Below are 21,741 nucleotides of genomic sequence, written 5' to 3'. Positions count from 1 at the left end.
CTGGTTGAAAGCGGCAGGAAGGCGATAATGACTCAAATAACCACAGGTTACAACATTGGTGTATAGAAGGGCATCTCTGAATGCTCAGCCAGTTGAGCCTTGATATGGAGCAGCAACAGCAGCAGATCATGACTGAACAGTCTATGGCCACTTTGTTAGGTACCTTTTCAAAGCTTTTAGTTCCCAGATGGAGTTGAAAATATGATGCTATCTGCAGTTTTCATGCAATATGGTAGATGCTTCAGATTGCAATCAGGTGTTGACGTAGTGCATCACTGTCAGGTTTATAATGCCAGGGACAGATTGGAAAACTTAGAACTTAATCGTTCATCTTTTCTTTTTGCACCTGCTGATAAACTTGTATCTAGCCGGTGCATGGGAGTATGGTATTGCTTTGCTACATGTTTGTTGAATGTAAATACACATCAGGCGCCACTCGCAAAGCCTCAGAATGTGCCACAAATCTGATGGTAATGAGGTAGTAAATCCGTGTAATTACAAGGAGAAATGCTGGAAATAATTCTGTTATTCAAATAGAATGCTTGTTGACTGGGAAATTATGTTAATATTTTAGACTAATGTCTTTTCAATAGTACTTGCGGATCACTTTGCTATCTATAAGCAATCTGTTCTAACAGAATAAGTGGTGTTCTTGCTAAATCATCAAGTTGAACAGTCAACCCACTCCCCTCTCACTCCCCTCCTCTCCCCTTCCTTCTTCCCCTCCTCCCTGGATACTGTCTAATCTGCTGTGTATTTCCATTGTCTGGCGTAATCTCATATTTCAAACTTCCACATTATTTGATTCGATTGTTCTGATCAGACTCGCGCAGAAAGATAGATGTGATAGGACGAGATTGGACACATTTCTGAACGTGGCTAGAATCATTCACCACGATTCAAACGCTGGAAGCTCGGACGGGATCACCCAGTGGAATTGTAACAATTGCGGCGCTCCGCTAGGCGGGGCTGGGCAGAGGCCACCGGTCGCTACTGTCAGGCTCAGCCGTGGAACGGAGGGCAGAGGCGGAGGAGGGGCATAACAGCAGCGAGGAGTCAGTGGTGGAGGCAGCTGAGAGGGCAGAAGCAGCGGCGGCGAGCGACGGAGCGCTTGGTCAGCCTCGGGTACGGTAGCACTTGCTTCCCCGCGATCGCGGCGCCAGGTCACTGATGATGACGATTTTTTTCCAGGTTAAATTGTTACCTCACACCTCATTGTTCCGTACTGGAGGTAACTTGTCCAGGTTCGGAGTCGGTGAGGATAACAGTGAGAGCTGTGCGGGTTTAGGATGAATGTAACACCACCCCCCCCCCCCCGACCGTTCGCAAACAGTAGGTTTTAAAATGGACATTGGAGAAGTTTAATTACAGAGCCCCCACAGCCTTGAGTTCAATCAAAAAGGTTACAAATCCATTCAGTGTTTCGGGAGTGATATGTATCTACATGTCTCATTTTATCTGAAATACCTTATTTTCTTCCTGCTCTGTAAAAGCTGCCGGGCAAGTGACAAATAGTGGTTGGAAGAGAAACATTATAGATCTCGACATGGGTTAGCCGAGGTGAGCGAACAAGTGTAAAGGGGGTCTGCGTGGCCGGGGCAGTTCCTAGCAAAATGATGTCTGTTTTCGACCATCATCATTTTAATTTCACCTTCGTGCAATTGCATGAAATTGCATCGTCAGCCCTCTCACTTCCGGGTGTTAAGTAATTCCGTACCGCGATCCATCGCGTTCACGCTCGTTCACAGCTTTAAACGATTGGTAACAATCCTTCAGTAGATCAAGATCTAAGGGTTTCTGTTTGCTGTAGAATACGCGGTTGAAGAGTATGTCACTACACTGACGTTATTTACCAACTGGTCAGGTTTTTTGGTGCGTGCAGGTAAGTGGGTAAATGTAATTATTTTTGTAACAAATTCGGGTTTAGGTTTAAGGCAAAATAATGGTCCGTTTACTTGAGCATTTTGTGTGTCTGGCTGGGCATAAATAATCTCAACGCTCAAGCCCAGTCATCGAAGGTCTTTATTTTTGAAAAGAGCCGCAGATGGAGGAATGGACAAATATTTTAAAATCACTTTATGATCAGTTTTCTTTTGCCGAGAGAGCGAGCTGAACTAAAACCAAGAAAACGTTGTATGGTAGCCTCACGAAGGTAGGCCGTTCGGTCCTCTTGGCCCATGCTAACCCAGATGCTCCATCCAGGGTAATTCCATTTCCTGACTCCTGGCCCATGACCTTCTGAACTTTTCCTATCCATGTACCTGCCCAATTGTCTTTTAAAATTTGTTATTGTATCTGTTTCAACCACTTAACTCTGGCACCTCATTCAACATACAAATTGCCCTTTCCCTGCTCACCTATAGTTTGTTGGGAAATGCTTATTGAATGTGTTTGGGTTCTAAGTTAGAAATCTGGTGCCGGGTTAACTGGAATGCTATTTGAAAATATTGTGTATGAGCCAGCCAGTATGTGAAGCATAACGTGCAGATGGTGGTGGTGTATGTAGGTGATAGGACAAGCACTGGAACAAATCGCAACAAATCCACTTTGAGCACACTTACTTGCTATGGATCGTTGTACTGTTGGATAGTGATTAAATAAGCCAATCAAAGTTAATTTCTTTGCTGGAGGATTGTGAGTGGCTGTTCTTGTCTCGCCTGGACAAGTAAGAAGAATACCATTATACCTCAATTTGTGCTTTTTACAGACAGGAATGTAGTCGAGGTGTGTCACTTACTGTAGGATATTTAGAAACTAACCTGCTTCTGTCCAAGCAGTTACATTTCTGGTTAAAGGCAGTGAATGGTGTTGATGCTGTAGGTCTGGCTTTGAAGTACAAAGTGCCAAAAAAGTATGAGTAGATCCTCTTAGAAATATGGCATTTAAGATACATAGAAATTGACCAATAATAGAAAATATTTTGGGTTATTGAAGAGGATTAAGAATTTTCACCAAAATAAAGTCTTGCGCAAATTCTGCATGGGAGATCCTGTCTCGTGAATTTGAGTATTTTGAAGAAGTAACGATAAAGAAACAGATAAACCTTTATCTGTTACAGATGTGGTCTGTAACAGATTTCAGCAAGGCCTTTGGTAGGGCTCTATATTGTAGGTTACTCCGGGAGGTTAGATTGCACGGGGCGCAGGGAGAACCAGCTAACTGGGTACAAGGTTGGCTTGATGGTAGGAAGCAAAAGAAGATGGTAAGTTCCAATTTTTGGACCGGAGGCCTGTGATTAGTGGTGTTCCTCAGGGATTCATGCTGAGCACATTATTGTTTGTCGTATTACCAACTCGAATGAGAATATAAAGGTGCGGTTAATAAATTTGTTGATGACAATAAAACAGGTGGTATTGTAGGTAATAAAGAAGGTTTTCAGGTCTTACAAAGAAAGTCAGCCAGGGAACCAGCAAATCGAGTTTAATAAATGGTGTTGCATTTTGGGAAGTCAAACAAGTGGGGCCCTAGGGAGTGATGTAGAAAAGAGAGGCCTCAGAGTACGAGTACATAATTCCATGGAAGTTGTGTCATAGGTGGACAGGGAGGTGTAGGAGGCTTTTGGCACAATGATTTTCAACAGTCAGAACACTGAGTAGAGGAGCGAGGCTGTTATGTTGTAGTACAAGACATTCCTGATGCTGGACTTCGGGTCGTGTGTTCAGCTCTGCTCACCCTACTATAGGAAAGATGCCATTACGAAGGAAAGAATGCAGAAAGATTTGAGGATGTTGCCAAGACTTAAGGGACTGGGTTATAGTGATAGTTTGAGCAGGTTAGGGCTTTATTTTTTAAAAACATGGGAGAATGAGATGGTGCATAGGTAAGGTGAATGGTCAGTCTTTTTCTTAGGATGGAGGAACCCAAGACTAGAGGGCTTGGATATAAGGTGAACCTAAGGGGTGAGTTTTGCCATACAGAGTGCGTGGAATGAGCTGCTCGATGCAGACAAGTTGTTGACAGAGGTAAAGTAACATTTAGAAGACATTTGAGCAGGTACAGTACATGGATAGGAATGGTTTGGAGAGATATGGGTCAAATATAGGCAAATTGGACTAGAACAGTTGCACATCTTGATCAACATTGTAAGTTTTCTATCCTGTTCAACTCCGTAAATATCGGTGCAGCTGTCTCAAAATTGCATATATTCACATAGTCTCCACATCCCTCTAGAGCAGAGAACTGCAAGTATTCACAACCTTTGAAAGAAGAAATTCCTCCTTGCTCTAGCTAAAACAGATGAATTTCCAGGTTATCCTATGAGGAGAAATGTCTTTCTCTTTTAAGCCCCTTTGGGATTTCTGACTCCATATTACATCGGGGGCACTGCTAGCGGAGACCGCTCCAGTAGCCAATGTTCAACCCTGACCTCTGCATATGTGTGGAGTTTACATATTCTCCCTGTGTCCACATGGACTTCCTCCAAATGCTCTGGTTTCTACCAACTTTGCAAATCTACGTAAATATGAGGGTTTCTAGATTAGTTAGCACTGTAAATTTCTGTGTGTGTAATTATAAGAATGCGGTGAAGGTAAAATAGGTTAGTGTAGGATTAGTGTACAACTGGGTGCCCAATGGTCCTTGTAATGCAAAGGGCAGTTTCCATGCTTTCTTTCTGCTCAACTCTCCCTAAACCCAGTTTCTGTTTGACTCTTATGGCTAAGTTCATGTCAATTTATTTGGGGCACAATCTTGTCTTTATAGTTGAATAGCTGGAAAGGTTTGACCAGTTTTTGTTTGCATTACACTCAGACCTGAGATCTAGCATTCGATTTCACCAAAAGCAAATTTTTGCTGGCATTCCAAATCTCACTAGTTACAGTGGTTCTAAAATTGATCTTGAACAGCTCAAAGGTGCCATGAGTATAAACATGAGCACAAGAGATTCTATGAATGTTGGAAATCCCGATAAACAGGCACATACAATGCTGGAGGAACTCAGCAGGTCAGACAGCATCTGGAAATGAATGAACAGTCGACGTTTCAGGCTGTGAGCTGTGATCAGGATTGGAAAGAAAGGGGTAAGAAGCCAGAAAAATGGGGAGGGGGCAGGGGGAGGAGTTCAAGCTTGAAGGAGTTAAGTGGAAATGTTAAGGGCTGGAGAAAGAAGAGAGGAGAGTTATCATGGCAGAAAGGGAAGGAGGAGAGATACCAGGGAAAGGTGAGGAGAAGAGGTGAGAGGAAGGCCAAAGAGGGGAATTGAAGGGAAGGGGGGAAAAATTACCGGACGCTGGAGAAATCAATGCCCATGCCATCAAGTTGGAGGCTACCCAGATGGAATGTTGCTCATCCATCTTTGTGGAAGAAGATGAGGCCATGGACCAATGTGTTGGAATGAGGATAGGAATTAAAATGACTGGCTGCCAGAAAATTCCGCTCCATCCACAAAAAGCAGAGGTGCTCCACAAAGCACCTCCCAATTAATGTCGGGTCTCACCAGTGTAGAGAAGGCTGGATACAGTAGATAACACCAACAGATTTGCAGGTGAGGTGTTGCCTTATAAGACCATAAGATATAGGAGCTGAAGTGGGCCACTTGGCCCATCGAGTTTGCTCTGCCATTCAATCCAGTCATTCAGTCATCCCCACTCCCCTGCCTTCACCCCATACCCTTTGATACCCTGGCTAATCAAGAACCTGTCTATATCTGTCTTAAATGCACCCAATGACTCGACCTCCACAGCTGCTCGTGGCAAGAAATTCCACAGATTTACCACCCTCTGACTAAAGTAATTTCTCTGCATCTCCATTCTAAATGGACGTCCTCCAATCCTGAAGTCGTGCCCTCTTGACCTAGAGTCCCTACCATGGGAAATAACTTTGCCATATCTAATCTGTTCAGGTCTTTTAACATTCGGAATGTCTCTGCGAGATCCCCCACCTCATTCTCCTGAACTCCAGGGAATACAGCCCAAGAGCTGCCAGACATTCCTCATACAGTAACCCTTTCATTCCTGGAATCATTCTCGAGAATCTTCTCTGAACCCTCTCCATCTGGAAGGTCTGTTTGGTGCCCTGAATGGAGGAGTGGGAGGTGGTGAATGGGCAATTGTAGCAGTTCTTCCGTGTGCTGAGTTAAGTGGCAGGAGGGAGATTAGTGGTTAGGGCTGAATGGATAAGGGGATCACGAAGGGAGTGATCCCTGCAGAAGGTGGGGAGAGTGGGGGCTGAGAAAGATAAAGATGTGTTTGGTGGCAGGGTGCTTTTGAACATAGTGGAAGTTACAGAGAATGTGTTGGGTGCAGAGACTCATGGGGTGGTAGGTGAGGACAAGAGGAACTCTATCCCTGTTAAAGCGGCAGGATAATGGGATAAACACGGATTTCCAGGAAATGGGGGGAGATGCAGGTGAGGGCAGCAACAATAGCAGAGGAAGGTAAGCTCTCTCTCTCTGAAAAAGGAGGACATTTCTGATGTCCTGTAAAGGACATCCCCATCCTGGGAACAAATCCGGCAGAAACGAAGAGTGGGAAGGGGGGTAAGAGAAAAGGGAATGGCAGTTTTACTGGAGACAAGATAGGAAGAGGTCCAGTCATGATTCCCTTGTACATTTGTCCCTCCCCCAATCTCCCTCCTGACACTTATCCCTGAAAGTGGAAGAAGTGCTACATCTTCTCATGTGCCTCTTCTCTCGCCTCCACTCATGGCCCCAAATATTCCTTCCAGGTGAGGTAAAACTTCACCTGCGAATCTTTTTGGGTTGTCTACTCTATCCAGTGCTCCTAATGTAGCCTCCTCCACACTGGTGAGTCCTGATGTAGGTTGGGGAGCTGCTTTATGGGGCACCTTTAATCCATCCACAAAAAGCAGGATTTCCCGGTGGCTAACCATTTTAATTCCATTCCCCATTCCCATTCCGTGATGTGAGTCCATAGCCCTCTCTTCTGCCACTCTCAGATCTGAGGAACAACACCTCATATTCTGTCCAGGTAGCCTCCAACCTCATAGCATGACCACTGATTTCTCCTGGTAAGATTTCCCCCCTCCCCCTTCTTCAATTCCCCACTCTGTCCCCCATCCCCCCCAACACCTCTGCTCCTCACCTACCTATCACTTCCCCTGGTGCTGCTCCACCATCTCTTTCTCCCATACGCCACTCCCTTCTTGTATCAATTTCCTTCTTCTCCAGCCCTTTCCTTTTCCACCTGTCACCTCCCAGTTTCTTGCCTCATCTCTCCTCCACTCACCTGACTTCACCTATCACCTACTAGCTTGTGCTCCTTCTCCTCTCCCCAGTTTCCCCTCAAAACTAAACAATAAGCTTCAAGACCCGGGCCTCAGTGCCTTCTTGAGCCACTGGATCTTCAACTTCCTCTCTTGCAGACCCCATTCAGTTTGGATTGGCAGCGTCACTTCCACAGTCAACATCAACACTGGTGCAGCACAAGACTGTGCTTAGTTCCTGCTCTACTCACTCTATTCTTATTGACTATGAGGCTAAGCACCACTCCAATGCCATATATAACTTTTCAAATGACACCACTGTCATTGTCCTTATCAATGGTGGTGATGAATCAGCATATAGGAGGGGGATTGAAAATATGGCTGAGTGGTGCCACAACAACAACCTCTCCTGCAAAGCTGATTATTGACTACAGGAGGTCTATTTGGGGGAATCAGAGGTGGAGAGGGTCATCAACTTTAAATTCCTCGGTGTTGTCATTTCCAATTATCTGTCGGGGTCCCTCGCACAAGTACCATCACGAAGAAAGTACAGCAGTGCCTCTACTTTCTCAAAAGTTGATGAAGGTTCCAGGTGTCATCCCAAACTTTGACAGACTTCTATAGATTTGTGGTGGAGAGTATCCTGGTCTGGTATGAAAACACCAATGCCTTTGAATAGAAAACCCTACAGAACGTAGGCTATGGCCCAGTCCATCGTGGGTAAAGCCCTTCCCACCACTGAGTACATCTGTGTGGAGCACTGTTGCAAGAAAACATCATCCATTATCACGGACCTCCACCATCTAGGCCATGCTCTTTTCTCACTGTTTCCATCAGGAAGGAGGTACAGGAGCCTCAGGATCAGCACCACCAGGTTCAGGAATACTTATTACCCCTCAATCATTAGCTCATGAACCAGAGAGGGTAACTTCACACACCCCATCACTGAACAGTTCCCACAAAACCTTCACTGACTTTCAAGGACTCTTTATCTAGTGTTCTCGATTTTTTTTTTTGCTTTTTGTATTGGCACAGCTTGTTCTCTTTTACTTGTTGGTTGTTTGTCTTTCTAGTTGGGTATGATCTTTCATTAATTTGATTTCTCTAACTTCCATTAATGCCCTCCTCCCCTTCTTACCCCATCCCTTATTTATCTATCTATTTATTATCTATCTATCTACTTAGTCCCTTTTTTCTCTCTCTGCCCCTCTCACAATCACTCCTTGCCTGTTCTCCATCTCCCTCTGGTGCTCCCCTCCCCCTTTCTTTCTCTCTAGGCCTCCCGTCCCATGATCCTCTCCCTCTCCAGCTCTGTATCTCTTTTGCCAATCACCTTTCCAGCTCTTCTCCCTCCCCTTCCTGTCTTCTCCTATCATTTTGGATCTCTCCTTCCCCCTCCCATTTTCAAATCCCTTACTATCTCTTCTTTCAGTTAGTTCTGACGAAAAGTCTCGACCCGAAATGACGACTATACTTCTCCCTATAGATGCTGCCTGGCCTGCTGTGTTCCACCAGCATTTTGTGTGTGTCGCTTTCATTAATTCTATTGTTTCTTGCTATTTACTGTCCATGCCCATAGGAAAGTGAATCTCTGGGTTGTGGTGACAAATCTGTATATTGATAATGAATTTACTTTGAATTTTGAAGTTTATTCTGGCATCTTTCCCCTTCCTTTCCAGTTCGGATCAAGGGTCTCAGCCTGAATCCTTGACTGTTTATTCATTTCCATGTATAGCCTGAATTTCTTAATCATATTTTTCCAAAGATAAATAATACTTTTCTTTTGAATTCAATTCCATTCATTTGTAATTCCCTTGGTATTTAAAGCAGAAAATCATATGTTAAAACTTTTTGTTGTCTTACTAAGAGGTCTTACCTCTGTTGTCAGAGGTGTCATCTATTAAATGAAATAGGAAACAAGGCTTTATTTTTATGCAAATATGGGGAAATGGTGCAATGGCCACATTATGAACACTAAATGTACAATATTTTTATTGTGCTGATTAGCATTCTTCCTTTCAAAAGCACCATCAATAACAGATTATTCACTTATAAGTCTACTTATTTTGGTATCAGTGTAAGAAAAAACACACTAGACAGTTCAATGCTAAAATAGAGTAGAAATTATTGATCTGAGGTACTCTGGGGATCCTGCTGGTACAGCTTATCTCTGGCAAGGGTTTCGACTCCCTCTGGCTTTATCAGTGGCTGCCATTGAGAATGTTGAGCTTGATTGTGCTGTTAAGGCTTGTGTAAAGCATAGGCAGTATCTTGCCCATCCTGAATTCTTAAAGGTGGTGGAAAACTTTGAATAGACCATTGGAAGATAGCTATTGTATTCACTGGAATTTAGAAGATTGAGGGGGGATCTTATTGAAACGTATTAAATTCTAAAGGGATCGGACAGGCTAGATGCAGGAAGATTGTTTCCGATGTTGGGGAAGTCCAGAACGAGGGGTCACAGTTTAAGGATAAAGGGAAAGCCTTTTAGGACCGAAATGAGGAAAAACTTCTTCACACAGAGAGTGGTGAATCTGTGGAATTCTCTGCCACAGGAAACAGTTGAGGCCGGTTCATTGGCTATATTTAAGAGGAAGTTAGATATGGCCCTTGTGGCTAAAGGGATAAGGGGATATGGAGAGAAAGCAGGTACAGGGTTCTGAGTTGGATGATCAGCCATGATCATACTGAATGGTGGTGCAGGCTCGAAGAGCCGAATGGCCTACTCCTGCACCTATTTTCTATGTTTCTATGTGCCAGAATTGATATTAGCCTGGTTAGAATAGCCCTTTGCTTGCTTTTTAAATTCAGTATCTGATATTACAACAACCTTTCACTTCCTAATGTTTATATTTTTAACAGACTAAGCTAACTACAGTATTAGTATAAATCCTGAAGGTCATGCGAAAACAATACAATTAGAGACTATTCTATTTAATAATTTAATGTGACTAATCTATAATTGTGAAGTAATATCGATGTTGTGCAAATCCTGTTTTCAAATCATTAATTTTCATAAAGTTACATTATTTTTACCTCTAAACTAATCTTAGCTGTAAACTTAAAAATAAAATACTGAAAATCATTTTCCATTTTTTCTTCAGAGCAGTTAAGTCCTTCGTGAACCACTTTCAATTTCTGACTGTGTTAAAACTCCAAACTATTATTTTTGAAGACTATGTCCCACCAACATAACTGCATTTATACTGTGTCAAGAAAGATTACCAGCAGCAATTTTCCAACAAGATGAAGAAAATTAGAATGCAGATATTCTTTCCTGGATCATGGCAGGACACTCCATGAAACAAAAAGAAATAAATGGAAATGTGGAAATTTCTGTTCCATTGGATGACTGTGGATTAGATGTCAGAAATCCATTAGCAAATCACAATTATCTTAAGCCTAAGGGGGCCTTCAAAGGAGAGACAATAAAATTAGATACTAATATAACTTCTGATTCTGAAGCAGTGGATTCTCAGGAGTCAAATGTTGCTGGTCATGTAATCTTCATGGAGGATGCTGTTTCAGACGAGAAGCACATCTTAACCGGGGCTGATTCGGTGGAGGACAAACAGAAAAATGTTTTGCCAGAGGAATTACCGAGTGCATGGATGGAGGAAGGAAGTAATGATATATGGAGTGACTTTGCAAGTTATTGTAAACCGCCTCTTGTTCCACATCAGGGTGTTGGTACTTGTGGGTTTCCCATGATAGAAGAGAATAATTCTGGGGAAGAGCATTCCCTGCAACAGGGCAGCAATGTTTTTAATGACAACTTCAGAAGCCATCATCCTTTTCCCAGCCAGGACCATAAATCTCATACAAGGGTTGAATTTGACAATGAATCCAAACTCTCTGTATCAGCAGCCAATGCTTATGCACAATCGGTCAGCACTTCAAAGTTAAACATTTCTAGGGATGCTAACGACAATCCAGGCCAAGGCGTTGGTTTTGCAGACTCCACTCTGAAGTGGGCACCATTTGAGAGTAATGGCTGGTTAGTGGAAAGCACCTTTCAGAGCGACTGCAGAGAAACTACAACTTCAGACTTCGGTGGTGTTCTGTGCCCTCCTACCTCGTCACTTTTGCAAATCCAGGAGATTCTCTCTGCAAATTCTGCTTTGAAGGTCAGAATGGCAACTTCTTTTATAAATAATGATTGTCATTGAAATTGGTAAAATGTAATCACAAAAATACTGAAAATGCAACATATCAGGGTAAATATAAGTTGGAAAACACTCCGATTTTTGAGTGTACCAGCATTTTCTGTATTTTTACCTTATTTCAGGCATCTGCAAAAGGTGTATTTTTGCTGGTAATCCCTGCATTGACTAGGCATCTTCTTTCTCCAAAATTCTTTTAGCAGTTTTTAAAATCTTCAGAACTTGTTCTTTCATTATAAGTAAATTAATGATAGCAACAAGGTGTTTCAGTGGAAGTTAAAAATGGAAAATTGCTGATTGAGATTTTGTGACCTACTAGATGGAAAGTATCAGGAACTGAGTTACAAGGGTGTAAATTCTGGATTACTGGGAATGTCAGGTTAAATTACAAAGCTTATTTGTTAATAACTTGTACTGATGGATTTGCTGTAATCATGCAAAAATGCCCCCAGTAGTCAGGAACAAATTAAATTGTTGCTAGTTTTCAAACTAGTAACTCTTTTCTGTGGATATTAAATCTAGTATCATCACTGAGCAAGAGTGTTACGCCCTTTGGGTATCTAAGTTGTGGATCACAGAATAACCAAATTAAAATTGGCAAATAGTAAGAAATTGGCTGGTTGAATAGAAGAGAAACTACTGCTAGATGTCATTGGATAGCGTCTGTCTGAAAATGTATTTATAAGACTAATAAGTCCTGTCCATTGAGCCAAGTTCAAGGAGCTAAAAGGAGAATAGAAATTAAACAATGGAATCTATTGAACAAGTTATAGCATTCAGGAGTGCAATGGAGAGGAAACCAAGTCTACATCAAAGTGGGAAGTTACACCAAAGTCACTTAAGAGAGAGATTCTGCCTTGAACTACAACCTACATTTCAACACTGACCACCACCAGACCACCCTTCTTCCCCAGACATTGCAGCTAGGAGAGAGCATTCTCTAACCTAGCTACCTTTTTGATTTAATCACTTTAGAGGCTTTTTCCTATCAAATTTGTTTTTCTATTGGTCATACTTGTGATTGGCCATGCTTGGTTCAAAACTACTATGAGGTCATAATTGCATGTCGGAGTTTAATAGAAGTCCTCTCAGTTCCTCCCATTCACTCCATGACAACCCACAATTAGAAACTGTTTCTGTCTGCTGAGTGTGAATATTAATATCCCTTCCGTTCACTCTTATCTCAAAATGGTTTTATCATTAGTTTCCAGTAACCACCATTGTTCCTCTTTTCAGTTATAGCTTGTTTTGTAATTGGCACCATTTAAAACCAATGTTCCCTCCACAGGGAAGTGGAACTCTGATGGACAGGTGGTGAAGGGGTTGCACTTGAAATCCAGTAGGCATTCCCCGTGCTAGCTTGAAGTCTGCTCACAGCGCTAATGCTTTAGGCATCTACTGATGATTTCTGTAAGCTGTGCTGTGACACCCCCGCACACGTGGGCTTGCGTCTATCCCCCCCACGGGCCCCGCACACGTGGGCTTACGTCTATCCCCCCCCCCGGGCCCCGTGCACTTGGGCTTGTGTCTATCCCCCCCCGGGCCCCGCGCACGTGGGCTTGCGTCTATCCCCCCAAGGGCCCCGCACACGTGGGCTTGTGTCTATCCCCCCCCCACGGGCCCCGCACACGTGGGCTTACGTCTATCCCCACCCCCCGGGCCCCGCACACGTGGGCTTGCGTCTATCCCCCCCCCCCGGGCCCCGTGCACGTGGGCTTGCGTCTATTCCCCTCTGGGCCCCGCGCACGTGGGCTTGCGTCTATCCCCCCCCCCAGCCCCGCACACATGGGCTTGCGTCTATCCCCCCCCGGCCCCACCCACGAGGGTTTGCGTCTATCCCCCACACCCCCGCCCACGTGGGCTTGCGTCTATCCCCACCCCCGGCCCCACGCACGTGGGCTTGCATCTCTCCCCCACACCCCTGCGCACGTGGGCTTGCATATATGATGTTAAGCTGGTCGGCTTAGCCAATGATGGTGGTGATGTGCTGTTTTTTGGGGAATGGAAGGAAGGTATTGATAAAAGATTGTATTTACCATGTCAGAGATAGCAAGGGTTATATGGCTTATAGAGCAGTTATAGAAGCCATCTGTGATTTCTGGCTGGAGTTATTTCGGTGTCTGATTTGAAAGATTGGGAGGTAATGGAATGGAAAAGGGTGACAGTTTAGGACAGAGTGGTTCTCTTTAAGTGAAGGGTACCAATGTCGCAAGAGACCCATCTCCTGACTAAGTTGAACTGCATTTGAGTGTGAAAGAAGATGGATAAGAAATTGCAATGAACTGAAGGTAACTTTGGCTTGTTAGCAAGGGGAAGAGCCAACTGACTGGTGTGTCAAATATTCATAGGAGTTATCTGAAGTGTGTGTGATTGACAGAGGAAAGCAAGGTCTAATGGTGCTAAATGTGAACACTGGCGCAGTGGTCTTTAAGCACTGAAGTAAAACCTGTGAGGGCTAGGTATGGGAGAAATAATTCATGGGGAGCAAAGGGCAAAAACATTAAAGATGTAAGTGATATCAAATAAAAACAAAAAATTCTTAACACTCAACAGGTCAGACAGCATCTCAAGTTCAAGTTCTAGTTGCTTTTATTGTCATTTCGACCATAAGCTGCTGGTACAGTACACAGTAAAAAAGAAACGAATGTTCCTCCAGGACCATGGTGCTACATGAAACAACACAAAACTACACTAGACTATGTGAGACAGCACAAGGCTACAGTAGACTATGTAAAACAACATAAAAACTGCACTAGACTACAGACCTGCACAAGACCACATAAAGTGCACAAAATAGTGCAGGGCAGTACAATAATTAATAAACAAGATAATAGGTACAGTAGAGGGCAAATTACAATGTTAGTCTAGACTCTGAGTATTGAGGAGTCTGATGGCTTGGGGGAAGAAACTATTACACAGTCTGGTCATGAGAGCCCGAATGCTTCGGTACCTTTTGCCAGATGGCAGGAGGAAGAAGAGTTTGTGTGAGGGGTGTGTGGGGTCCCTCACAATGCTGTTAGCTTTGCAGGTGCAGCGTGTGGTGTAAATATCTGTAATGGCGGGAAGAGAGACCCTGATGATCTTCTCAGCTGACCTCACTATCCGCTGCAGGGTCTTGAGATCTGAGACGGTGCGAATCCCAAACCAGGCAGTGATGCAGCTGCTCGGGATGCTCTCGATACATCCCCTGTAGAACGTGGTGAGGATGGGGTGTGGGGGATGGACTTTCCTCAGCCTTCACAGTAGAGATGCTGCTGGGCTTTCTTTGCTATGGAGTTGGTGTTGAGGGACCAGGTGAGATTCTCTACCAGGTGAACACCAAGAAATCTGGTGCTCTTAACAATCTCAATGGAGGAGCTGTCAATGTTCAGCGGAGAGTGGTCGCTCCATGCTCTCCTGAAGTCAACAACCATCTCTTTTATTTTGTTCACATTTAGAGACAGGGTGTTGGCTCTGCACCAATCTGTTAGCCGCTGCACCTCCTCCCTGTAAGCTGACTTGTCGTTCTTGCTGATGAGACCCACCACGGTCGTGTCATCTGTAGCTAGAGAAATAATTAATGTTTCAGGTCAAATGGGTTTTCAGTCTGAAACATTTCGGTTTCTTTTTCTGCAGATGCAGCTCACCATTATCTTTGCAACATTTTGTTTTTATTTCAGATTTCCAGCATGTGTAGTTTAATTCACTGGGTAACTTGCAGTGCCTTGTAAAAGTATTCTACCCCAATCTTTCATTCACATAAATGAGTGTTAAAACCAAGGATTTTGATCAATGTAACTGAGAATTTTTATTTGAGAATCGCATGCTCCTTTCTCAGAATAGAGACCCAAAATAAACAGGAAAAATTGTAAAGAATGAAAAATTCAAAATTCAAAAACTAAAATGCCAACAGTTCAAAAGTATTCATTCTGTTTTACTCAGTACTTTGTTGAACCACACCTCATAGCTATTAGTCTTTTTGGATAAATCTCCAGTAGCTTTCCACAATGCGATGGAGCAAGATTTGCCCGTTACTCCTTACAAATTTGCTCAAGCTGTGCCAGGTTATTCAGGAGCAGCAGTGGACAGTAATCTTGTGGTCTTGACAAATGTTCGATTGTGTTAGGGTTGGGACTCTGACTGGGCCAGTCAGGACATCAGTTTTCTTCGATTGAGCCACTCAGTAGTTGCTTTGGCTGTGTGGGGACCAACTTCCTCCCCAATTTTAGCTTTCTGGCAGAGGCTAGCAGGTTTTCATCCAGGATTTGAAAGGGGCAGTCTGACCTAGGCAGCACAGCTGTGGTTTCATATTTTTTCCCACATTTTCACAATGGACTGCACTGAACTCTGAGGTATGTTCAGTGCCTTTGAGATGGTCTTTGAGAAGCACCCAGATTTGTGCTTCTCTGTCACTTCCCTGACTTGCTTTGAATGCTCACTCTTTTGTCTTCATTTTGGTTTGGTCTCTTGAAAATCTACCATAATGTTGGACCTTACAGAGGAAAAGGGTATTTATTCAGGTGGAAAATAGCGATTTTCAACATCAACAAAAAGGGAGAGTTGCTGAGGTAATGTACAGTACTGTACCTGAATAAAGTTAATGTAGTAATTACAGAGGGGAAGAATACTTCTCCAGCCTCCCAATTTTGTCTTTTTTCTTTTTAATAGATCGACAGGTGTTGGAATTTTTCTTTTAATTTGACATAATAAACAATATTTTGTAGATCAGCTCAAAAATCCTAGTTCAATACATTTTAAATTTAGAAAAAGAGATCCTAAAATGTGTAAATAGTTGTGGGGGCTGAATACTTTTTCAAGGCAGTGCGGATCGTCCAGTCAATGCAACTGGACACCATTAGTTCAGTCCACTTTGGGTGTCACTGGCAAAGCCAGTGTTTTTTGCCTGTCTCTGCTCTTGAGAAGGTGGTGATGGGTGTCTTCCTTGAACTGAAGGTCCTCTCTTTGCCCCATTGGGTTGGAAGTACTAGGATTTTCACCCACTGATAGTTGAGTAGGGACAGAGTGTGACTTGGGGGAGCAATGCAATGATGCTTTGCCATACACCTCTAAACGCTGTCGTTTATGATTGAAGAGGTTGCAGGGGAAGTGTTGTGAAAGTAGCCAAGCTGAGTGATAGCTTGAGGCTGGTGCACACTGTGGCTACTATTGGTTAATGGTGGGGAGAACTGGTGGGTAGTGACTGGGGTACTAATCATCAGGACTGCTCTGTCCTGAATGGTGCTGAGTTTCTTGGAAGGTGTTGGCCATATGTTCATGAAGAATATTTCACTATATTTCTAACTTGTGCCAAATGCAGTAAAATTCCAGTAATCTAGTTCAGTGGTGCTGGATGACTGGGTGTTACTCCTATCAATGCACAGGCTTCATTTTCATTCTTTTACCTGAATCAGTGAATTTAAAGGGGACAGAGAATCTAGAAATACTCTGGACCCCGCTTCAGCTGAAAACCCACCCGTGTTTCAGAGCTATGAGTCCGAGTTGATAACAGATGACCTGTATGCTTTTATATTTTCTCTGTTTGAAAATGGCAATGATGGCATTTGAGAAACCATTTGAAGGCACTTAACAGCTAAACACAAGGCACCAGACTGGGTGCAGATGGCAGATTTGTATTCCAGAACGGTGCCACTGAACCAGATGTAACAGTCCTATAACAGTCATTATTACCGGAGTTCTTGTCTTCCAAGTTCCAGATTATTGTCAGTTGGAATTTGAAATTGGGTCTGTGAATTAACGTTTGGTCACTTTACCACTGTATCCATATCACTCCTACAACTGTACTATACCGCGGAGAGCATTCTGACTGGCTGCATCACCGCCTGGTATGCGGGAGGGCGGGGGCTACTGCACAGGATTGAAATAAGTTGCAGAAAGTTGTAAAATTAGTCATCTCTAGCATGGGCATCAGCCTCTGTAGTATCCAAGACATCTTCAAGGAGTGGTGCCTTAGGAAGGTGACATCCATCATTAAGGATCTCCATCCCCCCAGGACAGAAACCTGAAGGCACACGCTCGGTGATTCAGGGACAGCTTCTTCCCCTCTGCCATCTGATTCCTAAAATGCGCATGATCACTACCTCACTACTTTTAATTTTTTTGCACTACTTATTTTGACTTAACTGTTAATAGACATATATACACACACACACTTAAGGTAACTCAGTTTTTCTCTATTTATTATATACTTCATTTTACTGCTGCCATAAAGTTAACAAATTTCATGAAATTTGCTGGTGATATTAAATCCGATTCTGATCTTCACCTGATTGTGAGCTGAAGGAGCTTCATGTTTTCGCTTTGCTTTGCCCAGTTGAACTGTGCCATATCTATGTAAACTGTGCCTTTCTAATCTGCTCCACTGCATCAATGTTGTATCAAGATCTACATCTCTCCCGATCACAGTAAACACTGTAACACAACTCTGAAAAATGGAACTGTTTTCAGTTTGGATCTGACGTGCTTATCCCAAGATTGCACCCATCACTTTGTGAAAATTGGTGCAGGATTAGATCACTCAGCTCATCAATCCATCTCTGCCATTCAGTAAGATCATGATTACAAATTTAAAAACTACACAGCAAACTTGCACAAACTTTATTTATAATTATCTATCTACCTCTGCCTTAGAAGCTGTGCTCCCACCCCCTTTGAGGAATCAATCTTCACAGACTTGAAATCCTCTGAATGGGAAAAACAAAACTGCCTCATTCTACCATAATTGAGCAACCTTTTTTAAATGGAGACCTTTTAGGATCTAGTACGCTTCATAAGAAGATATTTTCACTCTTCAAGCCTAGCCTAACCATCTTTTACTCATAAAAGTGGCCAAACGTTAAGAACAGCACCCCCTGTTATGTTTGGCCAGAATAGCCTTCAGAGATCAACATAGAATTCTATGACTTAAGATGACATGTTTTCCTCGGTCTACATCAGAACTGGCCAAACTAGGTGTGATATATTCAACCGTCTTGGATTTTGAAACTTTAACATTCCTGTAATTGTAAACAATTCTCCTTTTTATTGACTTTATATTTGTTCATGATCTGTCTTGTACCTGTCCACATTGGCCAGATGAACTCACTTGGTTCACTAACGATTGTATATATAGTCTACTCCCTGTATCATATCTATGCCTCTCCCATCCTCCCCAACTTTGACGTGTTTTCTCTTTCACTTTCTGACAAGGGGTCTGTGACCTAAAACATTAATTTTGTTTCCATAAATGCTGTCAGTCTCTGAGTAACCAATTCTTACATATTTCCATTTCAGAAGAAGCCCCTATTTGGCAGTTAGCCAGTCAGTCTTCTATCCACAACAAAATTCTACCTCCTACACTGAGTTACTCTTACATCCAAAAACTTTACTTTAAATGTCATTGTGCATTTCTCCTCTTCAGCGTCAAGTGAAACTTTACTCCCCGCAAGTTGAAGTTTGATTTTAAATGCATGGCTGTTAAATATTGAATAGCCACCCTAATTATATTTTCTGTCTCCCTGGCTATGTTAGGTTCTTGACATTGACTGGACTTTTGATAATGGAAGGGTAAACATTCTGGTTGGGTGTTTAGAAAGTGCATAGCTCACTGCACTGTTCTACACAGCCAAATGCCAGCTATGAATTTGTCAATGACACCACTTGATGGTAGAATCTGATTTTGACGAGAAGGTGTACAGGAGTGAGACATCTTTACTGGCTGAGTACTGTCACAAAAGCAGCCTCACACTCAACGGCAGCAAGGCCAATGAATTGATTGGGCATTTCAGGAAGGGGAAGTTGGGAGAACAGTCCTCATTGGGTCGGTGGTGGAAAGGAAAAGTCCGTTTCAAGTTCCTGAGCATCAGTGTCTCAGAGGATCTGTCTTGGGCTGAACACACCGATGCAGTCATGAAGAAGGCACACCAGCAGCTTAACTTTATCAGGAGTTTGAGGAGGTTTGATATGACACCAAAAACTCTTTCAAATTTCTTCAGATGTATGGCAAAGAGCTGACTGGTTGTATCACTGCCTGATATGGAGCTTCCAATGCACAAGATTGCAAGAGGCTGCAGAGAGCTATAGGTGCATTCAGCTTCATCACAAGCACAACCCTCCCTACCAGCAAAGGCATCTTCAAGAGGCAGTGTCTCAAGAAGGCAGCGTCCATCATTTAAAACCCTCACCTTCTGGCGCATGTCCTCTTTGTATTACGACTATCAGAGAGGAGGTACAGGAGCTGGAAGACCGACGCTCAAAGTCTTAAGAACAGCTTCTTCCCCTCCACCATCAGATTCCTGAAGAGTCCATGAACACTACCTTGTTATTTGTCTTTTGAGCTATTTATTTATTTTGTAATTTATAGTAATTATTGTTTTGTATTGCACTGCTTCCAGAGAACAACATATTTCATGACATGCGTCACTGGAAAATTTCTAAAAGTTCCGTCTCAAATTGTCTGCTTAGTCCTCAAAGTGTAAATGTTGCTGTTTACACCTAATCTGATAAATTCCGGCATGCAGACTAAATGACTCATTCTTCGTTCTTGAAGAACTGAGTTAAGGTGCTCAAAATACACCAATATTTCACTGGTCCGTTCACAGAATTCCCTCAGTCTGTTTTCCAGTCATTAACTTAGTTAACATGTACATGCCCCAAACATGGGAATCAAAATGTATGCACAGTTCGTATTTATCCGACTTCCAGACCCTTAAGATACTTGGACAGATAACAGTACAAATTGTAATCAGGAAATGCTTCTGCTGGGATTAACCCTGATGGCCTTAATGGTCACGGAAGTCTTCTGGACTTTAAATGCAAGAACAAAGCAGCCACTATCTCGTAAATCTGTCAGCAATTTTATTGTGGAGATGTACTTGACTCCCTATAGTTATGAGTTTGTCTTGACGTATCTATGCTGTAGATAAAAGTATATTCTTTAAAAAATTGCTAGCACACCTTGCCTCTTTTTGGCTTCTGGTTCATCTTTTCAGTAGGTACAGGATAAAGTACTACTGCCTCAGTAATCGCAAATCAGTTCTGCCCTCTTGTTCTGTGTCTGTCTGGGTTTTCCCCTCAGAGTATTTCGTTCCCCTCCCATGTCACAAAGTCCTGCTAGTTTATAGCTGGTTATTGTAAATTACTCATGGTGTAAACCAGCAGCAGGGAAATTCAGAATCAAGTTTATTATCACCGGCATATGTCGTGAAATTTGCAGTACAGTACAATACAATATACGATAATATAGAAAAATAGATACGTAGGACAATTACAGTATGTGTGTGTGTATAGTATATAGTGCAAAAACAAATAATAAGAAAGTGAGGTAGCATTCACGGGTTCAATGTCCATTTAGGAATCGGATGGCAGAGAGGAAGAAACTGTTTCTGAATCTGATAGTGTACCTTCCGGCTTCTGTACCTCCTTCCTGATGGTAATACTGAGAAGAGGGCATGTACTGGGTGATGAGGGTCATTAATGATGGGCACCGCCTTTCCGGGAAACCACGCCTTGCAGATGCCTTGGATACCACGGAGGCTGGTACCCAAGATGGAGCAGACTAATTTTGCAACTTTCTGTAGCTTCTTTCGATCCTGTGAAGTTGCCCTCCCCACCCACCCTCAAGACAGTGTTGCAGCCTGTCAGAATGCTCTCCACTGTACATCTGTGGAAGTTTTTGAGTGTTTTATATAACAAACCAAATCTCCTCAAACTCCTAATGAAATATAGCTGCTGTCTTGACTTCTTTATAGCAGCATCAATATATTGGGTCCAGGTTAGACCCTCAGATCTTGACATCTAAGAACTTGTAATTGCTCACTCTCTCCACCTCCTGATCCCTCTGAAGATTGGTTAAAGTTCACTTGTCCTACCCTTTTTGAAATCCACAATCAGCTCTTTGGGCTTACTAACGTTGAGTGCAAGGTTGTTGCTGCGACACCACTCAACTAGCTGGGATATCTCCGCTCCCTGGCCTTTAACATTATCGTGGAAAAGGATAGAATCAGAGAGGACAGGAAAATTTTTAATTGGGGAAGGGCAAATTATGAGGTTATAAGGCTAGAACTTGTGGGTGTGAATTGGAATGATGTTTTTGCAGGGAAATGTACTATGGACATGTGGTCAATGTTTCGGGATCTCTTGCAGGATGTTAGGGATAAATTTGTCCTGGTAAGGAAGATAAAGAATGGTAGGGTGAAGGAACCATGGGTGACAAGTGAGGTGGAGAATCTAGTCAGGTGGAAGAAGGCAGCATACGTGAGGTTTAGGAAGCAAGGATCAGATGAGTCTATTGAGGAATATAGGATAGCAAGAAAGGAGCTGAGGAGAGCAAGAAGGGGGCATGAGAAGGCCTTGGTGAGTAGGGTAAAGGAAACCCTCAAGGTGTTCTTCAATTATGTGAAGAACAGAAGGTTGACAGGAGTGAAGTTAGGACTGATTAGAG

The 21,741-nt window shown here is 43.0% G+C and overlaps 1 protein-coding gene across 3 annotated transcripts in view; it reads left to right on the top strand.

Annotated features, from left to right (window-relative positions):
• Positions 1 to 968: 968 nt before the first annotated feature.
• LOC132385981 (uncharacterized) overlaps positions 969 to 21,741 on the top strand; it is a 50,595-nt gene continuing 29,822 nt past the window's right edge. The window contains exons 1-2 of one of the 3 annotated variants that reach the window (XM_059958227.1): positions 969 to 1,125; positions 10,271 to 11,288. In XM_059958227.1, coding sequence (XP_059814210.1) covers positions 10,446 to 11,288 — 843 coding nt within the window. In that variant the 5' untranslated portion in view covers positions 969 to 1,125; positions 10,271 to 10,445. Of the gene's footprint in view, positions 1,126 to 1,750; positions 1,883 to 10,265; positions 11,289 to 21,741 lie in introns of those variants that run through there. The other 2 variants (XM_059958215.1, XM_059958221.1) reach the window with 2 other exon arrangements.

The sequence above is a fragment of the Hypanus sabinus genome, chromosome 2 (assembly GCF_030144855.1).
Source record: "Hypanus sabinus isolate sHypSab1 chromosome 2, sHypSab1.hap1, whole genome shotgun sequence".
NCBI lineage: Eukaryota > Metazoa > Chordata > Chondrichthyes > Myliobatiformes > Dasyatidae > Hypanus > Hypanus sabinus.
This window is presented reverse-complemented; position numbering and strand designations above follow the sequence as displayed.